This window comes from Engystomops pustulosus, chromosome 6 (assembly GCF_040894005.1).
Source record: "Engystomops pustulosus chromosome 6, aEngPut4.maternal, whole genome shotgun sequence".
Classification (NCBI taxonomy): domain Eukaryota; kingdom Metazoa; phylum Chordata; class Amphibia; order Anura; family Leptodactylidae; genus Engystomops; species Engystomops pustulosus.
In genome coordinates this window covers 165054529-165074204 of record NC_092416.1, presented here as the reverse complement: position 1 = coordinate 165074204, position 19676 = coordinate 165054529, and the positions used below count along the sequence as shown (strand labels likewise).

At 40.5% G+C, this 19676-nt stretch overlaps 1 protein-coding gene across 6 annotated transcripts in view; it reads left to right on the top strand.

Moving 5' to 3' along the window:
* Positions 1 to 19676, top strand: part of TOX2 (TOX high mobility group box family member 2) — a 92463-nt gene that overhangs the window by 33253 nt on the left and 39534 nt on the right. For 4 of the 6 annotated variants that reach the window (XM_072112205.1, XM_072112208.1, XM_072112207.1 and 1 more), the window contains one exon: positions 7373 to 7438. The exons of the other annotated variants lie outside the window; for them this stretch is intronic. In XM_072112205.1, the coding sequence (XP_071968306.1) occupies positions 7373 to 7438 (66 nt within the window). The remainder of the gene's footprint in view (positions 1 to 7372; positions 7439 to 19676) is intronic. 6 annotated transcript variants of the gene reach the window in all.

Here is a 19676-nt window from a genome sequence, read left to right as displayed (position 1 = left end):
GAAACACATAAAATAGACTTCCTCTCTATGTTATATGGGTTACTCCCCTACTCGTTAGCATATTCTAACCCAAAGCAAGATTGGGTCAACTACATGACTTCCTGTGACATGTGGTCACAGGACGTTATGTTTGCTATAGAATAGACTCTAGCGACTTTATTATACAATGGCTTCTGTAGGATAGTCCCACAAAGATCTAATGAAGAGAAAATGTATCTTCAAGGTCAAAGGTGCTTGAAGAACATTTACATAGAATAGGTCCTCGATATCTAAATATGTATCTTTAGGGTTAAAGGGGCTTTCCAGGCTTAAAATATGGCTAACATATCCATAGAATAGGTCCTCAATATCAAATTGCACCCAATCGATCCACTGATCTCAGTTAAGGATGAACAGAGAATGGAACAGGAAGCACAGAACTCCATTCTCTATGTAGTGGTCAGTCCAGGTTACTACAGATCAGCTCATATTCAGCTAAGTTGCAGTGACTCTATTGAGTCACTATACAGAGAATGAAGGTGTCTGCTTCCTGGAGATTATCTGAGTGCTGAGTGTTGGATCTGTCACTAATCAGATATTTATATGTCCTTAGGATCAATATTTTTTATTATAACGAAAATGGGAAAGCAAATAATAGCAATTTAAAAATTCACATCCCTAAATTATCATGTGCTGTTTTACTCATTTCACATAGGACCATATACACAAAAACAGGCCATGTGCAGTCCGTTTTTTGATCGGACGGCACTAGATTGCACTAAATGATAAACTTTTTAATAGATAAGTACCCACAGCTGTTATCCTAATGGACCATGCAACCAATCCAACAAAAAGTAGAGCATGTCCAAGTCCGAACTGTTTCTCACGGATCACGTATAGACTATAGATCCATGAAAAAGGGATACCAAACTAATGCAAATTGGCCCGTTAATGTGCAGGAAGCCTTATATATCAAGGTTAATCATCTGCACCACCGTACCCCAACACAGCTATCCCCATTGATTGAAAGTTCATCAACATCACAGAAATCTCAATAGAACTTGATGGAGTTGCGGTATCCCGAATTTTTACTATTGATTATCACATCACTATAGCGTTGTTGATTTCATTCCCATCATATGTTTAAAAACCCCTATACTACATCCAGCTACCGTATTCACTTTTCCTTAAAGAACCAATCAGAATGATCGATACTGAATCCACCTTCCTTCCATCTCTACGTTCCCATCACGTGTCTGCAAATTGAAATTAGTTTTTCCCTGTACTATTTAATGAGGCTGAGCAATTACAGAGAACAGCTTCCAAACGAGAATGTTTGTGGAAAACAACATGTGCATAATTAGTCCTTAATGAGCCATTGTGTGTGTGGTATTTTTTTCCCTGTTAAACGTGCAATTAAATTTATAATGGTTTATAAGATGTAAAATAGCGTGAAAGAGGAGCAAGTGGATGGAGTCTGTGCTCTTAACCCATTCCCTGCCGGATTTCTAAAAATTTGATTTCCAAAGTTATGTATTTCTGCATAGGTTATCTTTGAAAAAAAAAATTGAAAAATTTTTCAGCTTGTTATAGGAATTACAATATTTTGCTTCGAGAAATCATCCACAGTAATTATGTGAACGATAAGATTCATTATTTTTGAAATATCACAAAATATTTTTGAAAATGAATTCCAAAAAAGAATTCAAAATAAATAAAATGTAGTCAGAATTCAGTTTCCCAAACTGGCCCAAAGTCTCCAGGATAAGAATATGAGCAAAAAAAGCTCCAGCACGCTGCTCCCTCCCCTTTAAGATGCATGAAGCTGAACCAGAGGAAGCGCTCACTTCAAGCGCGAAACACGTTGTTCGTAGAATGCAATAATTTTTTACTATATTATATATAATGTACTACTTTTAACTAATATTAAATAATCTTGAAATCACAAACCGAGTCGTCCAGTGTCTTCCAAATACTCAACACATATAGAAAAATTAGAGAAAAATTAGAGTTATTCTCCCTTTAAGATGCATGACATGGAATGATAGCATGTATTATAAACACATTATATTAATATACATTATTAACCATTTACGTCAATCAGATAAAAAAAGGAAGCAGCGGCACTCACCAGTAACGTGCAGATGAATCTTTATTGCGGTGTGTACAGAGGCAGAGCGGGGCCTGCCAAGACCCGTACCGGACGTCACCGGAGAAGGAACCGTTTATGGTCGGATGGTGCCGGGACACTGCGTTCTCCCATGTTGATTATTAACCATTTTTTAATAACATCAGACTAGGGGGGGGGGGGTTACTTATTAGATTTACACAGAATCCTTTTACAATTTCCAGTCTAGGTTATACAATATATACATATACAGGCGGTCCCCTACTTAAGGACACTCGACTTACATACGACCCCTAGTTACAAACAGACCTCTGGTAATTGGTAATTTTCTCTACTTTAGTCCTAGGCTACAATAAACAACTGTAACAGTTATCACAGGTGTCTGTAATGAAGCTTTATTGTTAATCTTAATTCTTATGACAAACCAACATTTTTAAAATCCAATTGTCACAGAGACCAAAAAAATCTGTTTGGGATTACAATGATAAAATATACAGTTCTGACTTACATACAAATTCAACTTAAGAACAAACCTACAGACCCTATCTTGTATGTAACCCGGGGACTGCCTGTACAATAAAAGCCATTTTCTATCGAGGGATACAGTACATATAAGTTCTGTAACTAGTATGACCTTTCGTTCCCATCAACATTGGTAGAGTCGGCCTACTTATCTACCTGGTAATGTGTAGATACTTACCAGGCATACATGTGTTATTATTATTATTTTTACTATGGATTTAGAACTTCTAGGCTCTTCTACCCAAAGGAAAGAGGTTGCCAGGGTCGACGGCAGCACCAGTAGTACCCGGGCAAGTGCCGGGGCCCAGAGTTGCTGGTGGGGTTCACACAGCTGAATCTCAGTGTATAATACAACTATGTGGGGCTATATATAATTAAACTATGTGGGGGCTCTATATAATTAAACTATAAGGGGGTGTTTGGGATGATAAACTAGGGAAAATTTTCGGAAATGTTTACGTTTCTGTATTATTAATGCCTCCACATGAGGGGGCCTACTGAAACCTGGAGCTGGCCCTGGAGGTCACAGATAGGGATTTTTCACAGAAAGAGTAGTGAGACTATGGAACTCGACACTACCCTGTAATAAGTAATACACATCAAAGGTTCAATAGGGGCCTGGATAAAAAAAAATTTATATTTGGTAAAATAGATATTTGGTAAAATTTGACTCACAGGGTTTTTTGCCGTTCTCAATATCTGATCTGTGTCATTCAGATACGGTACCATAATAAATAGATATTCTGACAAAAAAAATCTGTGTTTCACACAAATATACATAATACAGTGAAGCTCTGAGGTAAAAATTTCTCTGAGGTACACAAAGGTGGAGCTGTTACAGAAAAATTTCTGCCATGGAGCTCTGATGGAGAACATCTGAGGGAAAAAATGTGTTTGCCACACAAATAGACATTATACAGTATACAGTAGACTTCTGAGGTAAAAATTTCTGTCTGACACCATATAGCAGTGATGGCGAACCTATGGCACGGGTGCCAGAGGTGGCACTCGGAGCCCTCTCTATGGGCACTCTTGCCATCATCCCAGGGCAGAGTTTGCCAGACAGGACTCAAGGCCTCTTGCAGTCCCAGGCAACCCAGGACCCTAGAAGGAAGCTACAATGATAATCCACAAACTTCTTCTCCTTCTTTCTACTGTATTGGTGTCCTCAGGTGTCTATACAATTTAATCCTGTGAAAGAGCAGGGAGTCATAAGTTACTGCTTAAATTGTTGGATTGGCACTTTGCGGAACATATGTGGGTTTTGGTTGTAGTTTGGGCACTCGGTGTCTAAAAGGTTTGCCATCACTGCCATATAGCATAGGGAGAACCTCTGAGGTAAAAACTGAGGTACAGAAAAGGGCCATATAAACCATGGGCCAAATATTGTGGACCAGTATAACTCATACACGAGGCCACAACAATGATAGAATTTGTAGTTTATGGAACTAGTTCATGACCACTGAATGCCTGCCATAGTTACTGCTTTCAACTACACATAAAAAATAAAAATCGATAAGAATGATTGAAGAGAATGTTTTTTTTAAAATTTAATATAACATTTAATATAATTTTTTCTTCATTTTTTCATGTTTTTCTGCTTTGCCTCGGTGCTAAAGTGTGATTAGCGCCTGGTCACACAGGGAGTTACAATAATGAGATCTTCCTCATAAAAATGACCATAACCAAACATAATTCACATTTTCCAAGTCACATAGAATCCCGCTACTCATTTGTGATTCTCAACACTATTACCAGTCCTAGTAAATCTGAAATATTCATTGCCAGAGGCTGAGGGAGATGTTGACATTTGCCACTGTGTCAGATTTGTAGAACATCTGTTCCTGGGGAAGTATGTGATATACATTGAGAGTTTTCATAGTCGCGCAATGCTACGTATGGATAGAGCTGCCTCATGAAATTATTGTCAGCCATGATGTATAATGTAGAAATTATTGTACTGTGAAAGTCAGCAGAGAACAAAGCAAGAGATCTCTGCTGATACTAATGGAAGAGGATTCAGGAGCAAGGCTTCTAAAATGGGGTTAAACTATGAAGGGTGCAGAAGAGCGGGATGCGGGATGGGCCCATAGACACCTCAGCCATATTACAAGGCACCACTAACATAAATGGCTCCTGCTAGATGGGGGATTTGGTATACATTTAGGTTTAGGAGATTTAAAATAATAAGTTTATTAAAATAATAAAGGGTAATAAAAGATAAAATAATAAGTTTAAAATAATTTCCATGTATAATAATACACCCATAATAGTAATATTATAAACCCCCAGGACACAAGTTTTTTAAACTCTTCGTTGTGCAAATTTTGTGTGATCTTATTTCTTGGAAACATGAAACACATGCAAAAATTATTATGTTTCAAAAGTCCAAATAGCCATCCTCTATACATGGTGAAAAATTTTTTTTGACCATTTTGGCAGTAGACAGGGGTTCTTTAGTGTAAGAGCATTGGGGGACATGTATCATATGGCGGTGCATCATGTCCCTCTTCCATGCCTGATACATCAGGAGACTCCAGCCTCCAATGGTACTGTGTCACCATTACCTGCCCCCTTCGCACCTCTTCACCCCCGCCTGGCCGGTTTGCATGGATTTGTGATTATTTCAAGCCTTATACACCAAAAAAATGGCATAGAAACCTTGATAATTGTGCTCCAATAAAACCGTAAAACTCATAGGACGTTGTAATGGTGAAGACCCTCTCTTGACCTACTAGCATCTACAGGACAGGTTCTACACCTTAATATTATAGTTTGGACTTGATAGACCTGCCGCATTACTCATCCTAATGCTGCCTTGTTCCAACTCTAGAAACGTAAAAATGTACATTTTTAAGACTACATCTACATCAGATCATATTAAAGATAGAGCATTACAGCCATCCATGCATGTAACCATCCATGTTAATAATGTAGCCCTCATGTGACTTTGCTAAATGTGGCCTTCATGTTACTTTGATAATAATTTAATGCTTCTTTTTTTACCAATGTTTGTTTCCAATACAACAATACAGGCAGTAGCTCTCATTTATAAAGCCAGGCCAGTCCAGTGGGTAATAAGCTCCCACCATTAATCCCTATGGTCAAATAGGCCAGATCATGGTTTAGTGTTGTTTTCTGGAAACAAGCCATAAAATTCAATGACTTCCCTCCTTCCAAACTGCCCTGGCTAATTTGTAGGACAGGAATACTAGTCATTATGTAGCAAGGAGACATGTGCACTCGCCGAGCCATGTCCAATAACACAAGCACCTGTTGCTCAGAGGGTGGTCGTATAATTGTCAGGATTATAACTCGAGATATTAACGTCCTTCATCTAGAACTCCCAAAGTCTATTAATGTTATTTTCTGCCTGTAATTCTTGTAATAAAATTGATTAAAGTCACATCCTTGGCTTCTTCAGTTTGTGATTTGAGGAATCCGAAGAATTTCTTCTGAAGTAAAAGCTTGATACAAAGTATTCCCTTCTATAATAATAGGCTTCTCCTGCCCATTTCACGGGGATCTTGATAATGGATTCTATTCAATACTGGCCAAGTGTAATATCTAACCTTGGGCTGGACAAGAAACCATTTATCTACTCCCTTTCTGCCGTACACTGCATGCTTCACTCCCTCAAAATATATTACACTGGTTTACAATGAGTGATTGATTATTCCTATTCTACCTCATGATTTTATCCATATGCTAAGATCTGGGTTATTAAATACTTAGATATGTATTTAGTTGAACTTATATACTGGTGCGGGTCCTTTGGACCCAATGATTTTAATTGAGGAAGCATTAAGCTATGTATCTTTTGAAACATGAAATTGGCACTTGATCCCTACACACTACATACAAGTGTAGGTGTCCATCTTGTCCTTGTAGTATGGATGTCTTTTATTGGTAATATTGTGGCATTTTAACCAGAATTCATCCGATCGCCAGGATAGGTGATACAAAGCATACAGTGTAGTATCACCGGTACAGTGTAGGTATATCGCCGGTAGGGACTGAACAGAGTATCAGCAAACATAATCCACCACCACTCCATTCAGTCAACCGTTCTCAACGTTGGTGGGGCTCCAAAAGATGGAACCCAAGCTGATCAAACCTTTCTTACATGTAATGTGGACAGGTTGCAAATTATGTTTCTAGGAGAAACCATTAAACACCTTGAACCAGTTAAGTTCAATGTACGTAATACAGAATCCACCAAAAAGATAGATTTAATACAAGATGCAAGGATGTTCAATAAAGCTCCATGACTTCAAAGGGTGCTGAATATAGATGAGCTCACTTGGCGTTTGCATTCGAGTTTGGGGTTCAGTTTTAGCATGTTGCTAGATTGGAAGCCGAACTCGAATGTCAGGTCCGTTCATCTCTATTGCTGAATACATCATGGCATAAAATGGCCCATTGCAGTGATATATTTACTGTACCTACATGGCAAAACTAGATAACCCTTGAGGACTTGATTGGTAGCCTCAAAAATATGAATAAGTAGTATAGCTTCCTAAAGAATTCCAAGAACTTTATTTTTTGAATTGGTTAATGGGGAGTTGTTCTTCACCTAAAAGCTCATAAATTCTGCAGTGTCAAACAATACCAGACCCCAAATCTTTGGCCATGTCTACTCTACACTTGTCTATGTTACTGAGAAAACATAAGTCTTAGCTTCTGTCCTCTTTGTCCATGAATATGAGAAAAAGGTTTTTAATTCCTATTTTTGTCTTGTAGTTTGATGGGGAGAACATGTATATGAGTATGAATGAGAGTAACCAGGACTTCCTTTCAACAAATCAGGTAGGTTCCGCTCTGCTTCCCTTGTCACACTTGTGGTGTAGTGGTTATAGCTTACCGTAGACGTGGGGGACCTCCTGGCTTTCATATCATAATGGAAAATAGGGGTGAAACTTTTGGTAATCATCATAACCAGACTTATGCCTGTGGCATATGGTAGTCCTACCTAAACTTTTTAAGTGCTTCTCATACTACCATGGTTCCTTGTTTTCTACAAAGAACTGGTGTCTACTCGTAATTTTACTGATACAAGTCCATCAAAAAGAAATGGCTGCTTCCCTCCCTAAACACTGCCACGCCTGTTATCAGGTAATATATGGTATTGCAGCTTAGTTTTAATCACTTTAATTAAACTAAATAGTGGTAAAACCGGACACAATCCATGGACTGTCATGGGGTTATTTTCTTATTCTATAGGGCCCCTTTAATATTACATACTCTGCTTACATTACATTTTTACACAGATAACATGTTACAAGGGGTCACTTGTGTCTTTTTATACCAGTGCTGTCTATCCTGCTGTCCTGGAGTCCTCCATTAGGACAAGCTGGAAGTCATAGTATCAGCTTGAAGGCCACAGGGTGAACACCACTGGCCCATTCCATGATCAGCAATTATTGACTCAAAGGGTCAGAAAGTTGTGGTGGTCGATGGCACGGGGAATCTTTTGAGAAATTGCAAAGTTTTTGTCACGCAAAACTACGCCAGGTTGGACCTGTTGTAGTTTTACCAGTCGGCTGCGCCGCCCGCCTGATACATCAGGAGGCCGCAGCCTCCCCAAATATTGGTATGTAAGGATAAAAATTGGTGGTGGATTAGTGTCTTGATTTGGCTGTGGATAAGGGGTGTGGGTTCTCTGCACCCATGTGTGGCTACTAATACACTGCAGACTGCTCTTGGCCAAATACTTGTATCCTCCCCAACACCATTCATGTCATCATGTAGATGTGTTCTGGCAGAGATTGAATTATACCTGGTGCAGGACCTGAAGAGAGGTGCAGGACTCTAGGTTCTAGTAATACAATGACAATGAGTCCTGCTCCTCCCTTCAATGAATTAGCTTGGACTGAAGCATTCCTTTAACTCCCTTGAGAAGAATAGGATGCACATTGTGTTCAGCAGACATGTATGGCCAGCTCGAACAACCTAATCTGTCCACTTGATCCTTTGTGGTAGTGTCCCCATTGGTGCACTATGCCTTATCTAGACTACTCCTAGATCTATCATTGCAGCCGCTATCACATTATCGATTATGTAATGCTTATAATGTATTGCGATATAACCATGAGACACATAAAACATGGTTAATGTCACTTTAACCTTTCATACCCCTACTAATACCAGCTCAATAGCCGGGCCATGTCTTGTTAGTCCCATCCAGATAAGTCACTGAGACAGCTGCCCCTTTCTCAGCGCACATTATGGTGGCTTTTAGGGCCATCCGTGCCTGGAGGAGTAATACAAATTATATAATTCTACCTATTTAAATCAAATCATGGTGACACTCCTGACTGCGACGCAGAGTGAGATTTCCCGTTTCGAGCAGACGCCGGCGGTAATGAAAGATGACATCCAGTCATTGAGCAGTGACCTATTGACCCCCTTACAGAGAGGAGCGGGAGGGGGCACAGGGGGATATAATTTGTGTGTGACTGGGATTGTATACGGAAGCCTGCTATTGTTTGGCCGGCACAAAGAGGGGCCTTTTCTGAGGAGTTAAAGGATGAATGGAGTGTGCAAATAATTGTGTCATTCTGGGCTTCTGGCCATTGGAGGATTCCTGATGACAAAGCTGTAATGCTTTCATACACTGTTCCCACTAAGGACCAAAGGTGCACCCATTGTTTTATGGAGTTAAATGCTTATTTACTCTGCAAGGACCACAACTACAATGACACAACTTAATTAGTAATGGCCGCTAATGTATTCCTGACATTAACAACGCTCTGCCATATGTAGTTGTGTCCCCCACTGCCTCCTCCATGCCCCTCATTCATTGATTTGTCTGCTGTAGAATTCTCTGTACATCTATGGACTTCTAGATGCACAGCTCCTGCCACGACCTTCCTTCTTGTCTTTCTTTTAGTTTAGAAAACCAATAGTTTAATGTGAACCTGTCAGTTCCCAAGTCTCATATAAACTAAACATCTGACCACTTACACCATAATCTGTGGCCTGAATGTAGAGGAACTTGATATGCAAACATACATATTGATATACAGCTAATCCCATGGTGCAGCAGGCTTCACAGCCACTCCCATGGTGCATAAGGCATCACAGCCACTCCCATGGTGCATAAGGCATCACAGCCACTCCCATGGTGCATAAGGCATCACAGGCACTCCTGTGGTGCAGCAGGCTTCACAGCCACCCCCATGGTGCATCAGGCTTCACAGCCACTCCTGTGGTGCAGCAGGCTTCACAGCCACCCCCATGGTGCATCAGGCTTCACAGACACTACCATGGTGCAGCAGGTCTCACAGCCACCCCCATGGTGCATCATGCCTCACAGACACTACCATGGTGCACCAGGTCTCACTGTCACTCCCATGATGCACCAGGCCTCAGAACCAGTTCCATGTTGCATCAGGCTTCACAGACACTAACATGGTGCACCAGGCCTCACAGCCAATCCCATGGTGCACAAGGCCTCACAGCCACTCCGATGGTGCACCAGGCCTCACAGCCACTCCCATGGTGCACCAGGCTTCACAGCCAATTCCATGGTGCACCAGGCCTCACAGCCACTACCATGAAGCACCAGGCTTCACAGCCACTCCCATGGTGCCCCAGGTCTTACAGCCATTCCCATGGCTTACCAGTCCTCACAACCAGTTCCATGGTACATCAGGCCTCACAGCCACTCCCATGGTGCACCAGGCCTCCCAGCCACTCCCATGGCACACCAGGCTTCCCAGCCACTTCCAAGGTGCACCAGGCTTCACAGCCACTCTCATGGCATGGTACCATGTATAGCACTCTGCTTGGTAGGAAGTAAAGAAACTACATCAATATGTATCCTATTCAACAGGAAATGCTATGGTTAGAGGTATTTTCCAAAAATTACTATTGATGGCCTACATAGTTGGTCAATTGCGACTGACGCCTGGCATCTGCAGTGATCAGCTTTATGAAGCCACATAAAAATACTGCATGAACTTGGAAGCAATTGGCGCCTTTTCAGCTGCAACTTCCATTCTCTTCAAGTTCAGGGTTTTGGATAGGCCCATGCCATGGATTAATGGGCATTTTTGGAGAGGAAAAGTCAATTGTGGCCATACCCCTAGCCTACATTCCATTCTTGTTTTTGTATATGCTCATCGTATGCCACAGAGAAGCTCCTGATGTATACGCTGAGCATATACATTGACATACAGGTAGGCATACGCTGATGTATACACTCAGGTGAAGGCCATATTGCCTCCCTCTCTGGGCCTCCACTGAGCGTACACAATGTGAGGTCCATATAAGGACATTGACATCAGTAGGGGAAACACCCTGAACATTGTTTCTTCCATGTTTGCTCCTCCTTCCGCTTTCAGGGGAAGGGGAGTAGCAGGATCATGTATCCTACTGTATGTGCATACAGTGGGATACGTCATAGTTCTCCATTGTATGGACACCATGGGAATCTGTCCAACATACTCCTTACAACAAAGAGGTAAAACTTAATGTGAATCCAGCTTTAGCATCGACTAACATGTTCAGGATCATTAGCTTAAAGCTCCCAAAAATTTTGTGTCCTCATGACAGGAGAAGAGATTGCCCCAAGGGCAAGAATAGGACCTTTTCTGAGTTTTGCATCTCGGACAGTCGGGTCATGCACAATGACGGGGGCTCTTCCACAGATGTGTACAAGAGCCCATTGAAATACACAGGGACAAGTGGTCAGCACAGATTTGCAGCATCTTTTTTCCGTTCATCTCTATCAGTTGCTTTGCATCTTCCTCTCTTAGGTCGGTCTGCACTTTTTGTATACTAGAGATGAAGTAGAAAATGTAAAGAATAAAGATCTCGTAATCTAAAAACCAATCACCCTCCCCACATCATGCCCAGAGGGGAGAGCGAGACTTGCTTCTACATACAATGCAGTCGTGTTTACAACAGACAAATCTGTTTCCTTCCAACAATTCTCAGAGAGTTTGAATCTCAGGAAATGTCGCTTTCTCTCGATGAACAATAACGGAACATTTATTAGAAGACCAAAATACATCACTGCAAGAAATCCTATGTGGGGTGGAGGGGGGGGGGGGTGCTGGGGTACGGGTAGAGAATAATTTATTAGTGAAATCTTTACTGATTGAGGAGATAACTTTGAATATATTTTTGGACATTTTATATTCCTTATAAAACTGCAAATTTACATTAAAAGAGGACCTGTCACAAGGTTTTGACCCCCCTGACTTCCAATGTCTGCTGATAAAGTCCTCACCATATCACCTAAAATTAGCTGCCGGTGGGGCACTGTACCTTAATTACAGACGTTTTTTCCGATATGCAAATGAGCTTTTCTAACTCATCTCTGGTATCTGTGACTCTTCTCTCTCCTGGGCTGTCAATGAACCACGCCCCATTATTGTGACTGACAGCTCTGTGTCTCTTCAAATCCCTGCTCTGTCTGCTTGTACTTAGGGACTGTCTGCTAATATGCAACTACAGAAATATAATGCTCTATTTACTTTCATTGTGCCTTGTGTTACATTCATATCATGTGACCTGAGTGACATCATTGCAGGGCCTTAAGCCTTCTAATAATAGCAAACTGTACTCCATGTATGTGATTACATGAAATCACAGCAGCCTCCATGGAGAATGGAGAGGAGTAGAAGTTCATGGAGGCTGCAGTGACTTCATGTGGTCAGATAAATACATGGGGTACAGTTTGCTATTGCTTAGAGGCTAAAGGACCTGCAATGATGTTACCCTGAGAAGAGCCATGGGACATGGGGAGGATTAGATGGGAGTGGGCAGCCGAAGGATGGTATGCCCCCTCTGATGCCAGGGAAGGTATAAGGCGATTTATTGGGATGTAAGGTAAACAATATTTAGCTAAAAGAAGGGTGTTAGTCAGTTAATAGAGCTCTATAGGATCCTGCCACTGGCTGTATATGTGAAAATGTGGTGACAGGTTCCCTTTAAGGGTATGTCCAGATTACAATTTTTTAAGACCTCCCTACCCTCTCAGAGATCCAGTGCTCTGAGTTTGAATGTGGTCTAGAATTGAATATATCAGGGTAGGTGACCACTAGAGAATAACAAATGTATTTGTTGATTCATAGGTTTGGTATAAATCTGCCATTTTTCTGGCAATGAATAGAATTTATATTTACTGCAGTTTCTTAGAGATTAGGGAGATAAGGAAATTCGGGATGGGCAAACAAAATAAAAAAAATCTTTAAAAAATTGATAAAACAAGATATCAGCTTTATTAGAGGAGGCAATAAACCAATTTCCGGAACAATTGAACCAAAATTGGTTTGAAGTGAATAGATTCAGACCCTAATAAAAAATGTTGGATGATTTAACCATTGCGCCCAATCACTGGCTTGACTGGTGCAGTGGTCGAGTGGTCGCACCTCACATCTGACTGGTTGAATTTTGAGATAAGGATGAGCAACAGTATAGACTTATACAAAAAAAAAACTTGTCATCTTTACATTTTTACATTTGCTTGGTTTGTCCTTATTTGCATATCATTTGCAAAACCCTACCAATGATGACCAAAACTCCAGTAATGATGCAGTCAGATAGTATGCAGGCACCATCTAGTGGTCACCAGTACAGAACGAGAGGCCGTGCAGAAACGGATGAGAATAAATTGTGTTCTGTACCAGGATCCACTAACATGAAATATTATGTTTTGAGGATTTCTGGCTCCGTGAAGGTCAGTGTACTTTGTCCTTAAAATTTTTTTAGCAAATAGTCGATCTTTCGTGATATTACTTTTCATTTGTCATTACGAGGATGCCTTATAGAGACGACTTATTATCTGTGAATTATAAGTCTATCACTTGGCTTCAGCAATACAATATCTTATGGGTGGCCACTGAAGAGCAGACACGGATATCCAAAATTGTTTTATCTCCAGAAAAGACAGGTTCTGCCAGATTTCGTCCAACAAGGAGAAATACAAAATTCCACGGGGGGATTTATCAAGAGCTAGGGCAAATTTTTCCCTTTGAAAAATATTTTCGTAGCGGAGGCTACTTTTAAAGACCTCCTGACCAGTCAGTATAGACACACCCATTTAACATGGTGGATTGTTAACACCCAGGTGGTAATGTATTCATTAGAGAAGTAGCATATGGAGATATAACAGCAGAAAGATAAAAATCAGAATAATAAGGTGTCATATTATGTGAATACAATTATTTACTATCAGGGGTGAACTTAAACTCGGTGCCGTCTGAGGCAAGAGGCTCAACTTGGCTAGTGGACCCCTGTTTACTATGTCTTGATGGTCATATGTCCTTTATCAATCTTCTTACTATGTAACTAGGATTAACCTTCTTAAAGTGATTCCCCCATGATGACAACTCATTATAGATTTTATGTAGGCCAGAATATTGGCCAACAATTTTTAGTTCGCTTCATAGATTTATGGACTGTCCTGGTCTGCTTTCTACTCAGTGGGTTTAAAAAGAGTTAACCCCAATCTATGAAGAGGTGGTCTTTAAACATAGATGGGCTGCTTACAGCCTTAAAGGGGTTGGACACGTCAAATTTTAACACGGTAAGTATTACACCTGAATAGGGTCACCCATATTATACTTATTATGTTAAAGTTAACCATTCAACCAACCAGCAGCAGGACTTGGGCCTTCTTGTGACATCCCGAGTCATTACTGTTTGTACACCCCTATTTATAATAACCGTGTCTACGTCAGTGGTTGGAGGGGGATTGTTTATGTAAGAGGGGGCGTACCGACCATAATATCTGCAGGTCCCCCTTCAATCAACTGGATGTCAGCCGGACACAGGATGACTTAGGAATCCCCGATTCCTGCTAGTTGTGGGTCACATGAATGGCAGCAAATGGTAAGTGGTGACAGAGTAAGTATGATCTTATTCCTTCTAAAACCAACTTAGAAAATTATGCTAATGAGTCAAAGAGCTCTTGGTGGGGATGTTACCAAAGTCTTTCCTTGCTGTAGCTTTATAGGCTGTTACACTGTGCAGGAGTGCTGATGGAGAAGGGTGAGACATGTTCCTGCACAGTGTAACAACCTGTTTTTAGAAGGAAGGAGGCCATGGATAACAAATATAAGAATATTACCACAGTTATGGTGCCTCGATTTATGAGTAAGTGTCCCGGATTTTAATGGTAGATTTCCTTTGAAGGACATCTACCACCAGGTTGAAGGATTGTAAACCAAGTACACTGACATACTGGTGCATTCCCCCTCTGGAAGGATCAACTCTTCTTTAATCTTCCTATGCCCTTGTTTTAAGGAAAAAAGGCTTTAAAAATTATGCAAATAACCCTGAGGGGTTAATACATACAAATGAAGCCTGGAGCCCCTCAGGCTCATTTGCATAATTTTGAAAGGCTTTAATAGCTAAAGTAGCTAAAAGAAGAGAAATCCTATCAGAGGGGGTACGTGCCTGGTTTACAATCCTTCATCCTGGCAGTAGATATCCTTTAAGACCTAAGATATATACAGCATATCCAGTATACAGTATATTCTCCATTCTCATCATCGATGTAGCTCTCCATGTCTAGCAGGGGTTAAGTCTTAATGAGAATGTTCTTTCGAATCCATTTCCTCCGCTCCTCCATTGTCCCGGAATGATTGTTCCTTTAAATAACCCTGTAATGTTTTTCCTGCATGACATAGAAAAAATTAGTAAATCCCAATAAAAAAAAACCTCTACAAATAAGTGATTGATCTAAAATCTGCTCGGCAAATTGTGTCAATTCCAAGCTCGGAAGCTTCTCCTGCAGATGAAATGTATTCTGCCTCTTCTTCAGGAGAAAAAATCTCTTTTTTTCATCACGTCAGTTGCTGTATAATGCCATCGCTGAAATGATTTTACTTAATAAAACCCGTTGCCATAGAAATCCCATTTCTCTCTCTCTCTCTCTCTTTGCTGCATCTGTCTCTCCTTATTTTTATCAAATCGTTCCGCAGAAGTCTCTCTCTTTCAGGTTTTTTTTTTTTTTTTTCATAAATGCAATAACCATTCCTCCGATAACACATCCCATAAAAATGATTGCAGTTCTGCTATACATATCTTGTTTTTCTTTCTTCTTTTTGCAAATGCAGCAATTTTCTTCTGCCTGGCGACACATCTGCACATCGGTGTTACATACACAGGGTCCTGGATTTTTTTCTGCTTTTATTAAGATTTGAAATTTAACACTTTGGTGGCAATGTCAGGGTTGAAAAATATATTTTAAAAAAGGTCAAAATGGTATAGAAAAACAAAAAAAAACCTCCCATGATGCTTCATGTCTCTACTGGTCTCTACTTCCTGTTCCTTTTTGATATACAGGAAATAAGTATTTAGCCAATCACTAGCTGAGGTGGGTCACAGCAAAAGACTATGATTGGCTTAGCAGTTATTTCCTGTGTGTTTAGAGGGATTGTGAAGAAGAAACATATAAGGGACCTGGGATGCCTTAGTTTACCGTATTTTTCGGATTATAAGGCGCACTAAAAATCCTTCGATTTTCTCAGAAATCAAAGGTGCGCCTTATAGTACAGTGCGCCTTATATATGAACCGTACTTACAGACAACAGCTGCCATGTACTTTGCACAGGTCTGCCACCTGCTGGCCATTCACCCTTATAATCAGGTGCACCTTATACTCCGGTGCGCCTTATATGTGAACCTAGACGTTTTAGCAGACATTTATTGATGGTTCGCCTTATAATCCGGTGCGCCTTATAGTCCAAAAAATACTGTAGATGTGTTTTTATGCATGTGTTTTTAAGGCATTTTTAAGGCAATTTTTCTAAATAATTACTGTTTGTAGAACCAGAAGGGTCAAAGATGAAAGGGCAATTCCAGCTTTTATTTATTACTTATCCCTAGGATTAGAGATGAGTTTATGGTCACTCTAGTAGATGTACTCTACTGAAGCTTTGCTGAAATTTTCAAAAGATTTGGTTCGGGTCCAAATCTATTCGGTCCAAACCAACGTTGCTACAAATGTCCGAGGTACTGGTATACAAACTCCCCTACAGATGTTTCATGAAAATCTCCTATCTCGTTCTGTAAATTTTTTTACAATTTTTTTTCCATTTCCCTCACCTATTCCCTTTCCCTAAGCTCTGGGATGAACGACCTATTAGCTAACTACCATAGTAAGATTCGTCTAAAGCAAAGCAGAAGAGATTCTGATTCACATCGGTGCCTAAAAATGGTCAGAACTGAACCGAATATACAAAGCAATAAATAGATTGGTTGCGTATCTCTACTTAGGAGAGCTGAACAAAATGAAATCAATAGGAGTCCCACACCGGGGACCCACACAATCAGCTGTTTGATGAGACCATTACGATAGGTTGTGGCCAATTCAATTGAAGTCTATTAGACACAGACACAAAAATAAGGGTAGATTTATCAATCTTTTACAACTATGGCTGAACAGATCCGAACAACAAAATTATGTTGTAAATAGCGACGAGCCAACCCATTCAGGTTCTGGTTCCCCAAGTTCAGCTAAACTTTGATCAAAAGTGTGGTTTGGATATTGGGGATGGCACAGATTGCTGGTGTTAATCATTTAAATGCCGCTGGGGGTGGTGAACCCACAATGTTCAGCATGGACCCAAACATTGTGGGTTCACCAACCCCCAGCGGGTTCACCACCCCCTTTGCCAGTGGTATTGAAATGGTTAACACCCGCAATCTGTGCCATCACCAATACGCAAATTTAGACTCCATTCAGTCTTTATAATTACTATATGGATATGCCATGATCTTATTAGCAGTTACAATGCCAATCAAACTATTGGGTTGTTCCAATTTTAATGTACTATAAAAAAAAAATTCTCGAAACACAACCACTCTACTCCTTTTCTTGTGTCTGAAACTCCAAATTGGGCAGGACTGCCATATTATGGCATGTATGGCCATGAGCGATTCTCTTCTACAAACTTCTAGGGAAAATTAGTTTGCTAATTTGATAGAAATGGACAGGGACAAATTAAGACTACCATGGGTTCTTAGCTGTATGAATATTCTAGCCCCTACAAGTCCTTAATTTACCTCCTGCATATGGTACTAGAATCAAGCTTTTTGGGGATTAGAGGATGTGTCCCTTCTTCCTGTGGTTTCAGGACCTTGGTGGGAAGTTTGGGTGGCCATGGGCCCCCTAGAAGGCTTGGGCCCCGGGCTACCACCCAAACCGCCTATATTTTAATCCACTTCTGGAAATGGACTAGTCCACCAAAGAACCAAAGGAGCATCAAGAAGGCTAGGTTGTAACACAACAATGGCACAAACAATTCCAGCTAAATACTGGAGACATTTCTTAGTATCCAACAATCCTCTTAGTGAACCTGAATAGACGACCCAATTTGAAGGCTACCAGGGTCTATTTCCACTTGGTCAATGGCGGACGGAACCCAAAGTCTGCTCGAAAACATTTGTCAATATTCATAACTTCACATGTTCTTCCAACATCTAATTGAGCATCACATAGGCGTTCACTCTACAGCGTAACATTTAATAATTCATGTGTTATTCTCCTGCAAATGAGGACAGCATGCCATAAAAGCAGGCAGCGGGGGAGAACGTAAAATGATATGTCATTCCTGGGGCTATGTTATACTCCACTCCAAAGATACATGAAACAATACCTCTTGTCTGTGGCTGCAGGTGTCCTTCTTATCTGCCAAATACTTGGACTCCATGATGTATAACTGGTAACTTTCAGGCATGACCTTGTGTTTTCTAGGCGAGGCTTTACTGATTGTTACTCGCATGTTTCTACCTTTGCAAAGAAAGAAATCATTGTAAAAGAATACATTAAATTGTATTAAGAAGCGGGAGCTGAACCCAGGGAGGAACCTATTAAGGCCCGGGATGACCTTAGGTGAGATAGAGGTGAACTCATACTTGCTTATTCAGTAGCGTATACATAAAAACTTCACAACGTTCTTCTATTATTAAAATTTATTCTAGTAATTCTTGTATGGTGTTACAATAGGGAATGCTATGGAGGCCCCGTCGAGGGTCCTATGTTACAAATTCCTATTTATACCAAGCTGTAGAGTCATGTAGGTGGTCCTTATTATTAGTCATACAATAGATGCAGCCAATCATTGATTAGCACCACTCCTAAGTCCAGAATGATCAGAGAATAGGTATAAATAGATTGAAAGTTATGCTGGAACTATCCTGAATCCATAGCAAAGTTTTTTTATTTTTAAGTACAGGAATTCCCTGACTTACGGACACCCGACTTACAGATGACCCCCAGGTACAGACAGACCTCTCTTCCCACTGTGACCTCTGGTGAAGCTCTCTGGATGCTTTAGTTTAGCTCTCGGTTGCAGTGATCATCTGTAAGGTGTCTGTAATGAAGCTTTATTGATTTTTGTTCCCATAACAGAAAACATTTTTTTAAAAATCTAATTGTTACAGGGTCAAAAATTAGTTTTTCTGCAGCTACAATAATAAAATATATCAGTTAAAGGGGTTTTCCCACCAAACAAGTTAGGATAGGGTCTAACTTGCTGATCAGTGGGGGTCTCAATCAGGAGACCCACACAGGTCATGAGAATGGGGGTCTGACCGGGTCCACAGGATACGGGATCCATAACATGGTCTTAACTTGGTGATCGTGGGGGTTTCAGGGGTCCTTCTGCATGGCCGATGTTGGTATTGCAGGTACAAGTGAAAGGAGGTGAAATGAAATACAGGAACTAAGAAATAAAAATCATACTGGGACTGGAGAAAGGAAAGTACGAAAATATGTAAAAATTTACTATTTTTATAGTAATGTCTGCACAAGATAATGTAGAATATGGACCATCATTTTAGCTACAAGAGTATAATGTATGAACACATTATACACCAATGAGTACCTATGTGTTATATATAAATATGTTTTCAGTGAACATCATTCCGCAATGTTCCTCAATGTTCCATTCTGCACACAATCAAGTGCTATATATGAGGCAGTATATGAAATATTCAGCCGGAGCAATGCATTTTCTGAATACTAGATGTGCCCCTCGCAGGCCATTCCATTAGTGTATCCATTAGAACATGCTTCCAAGCTTGT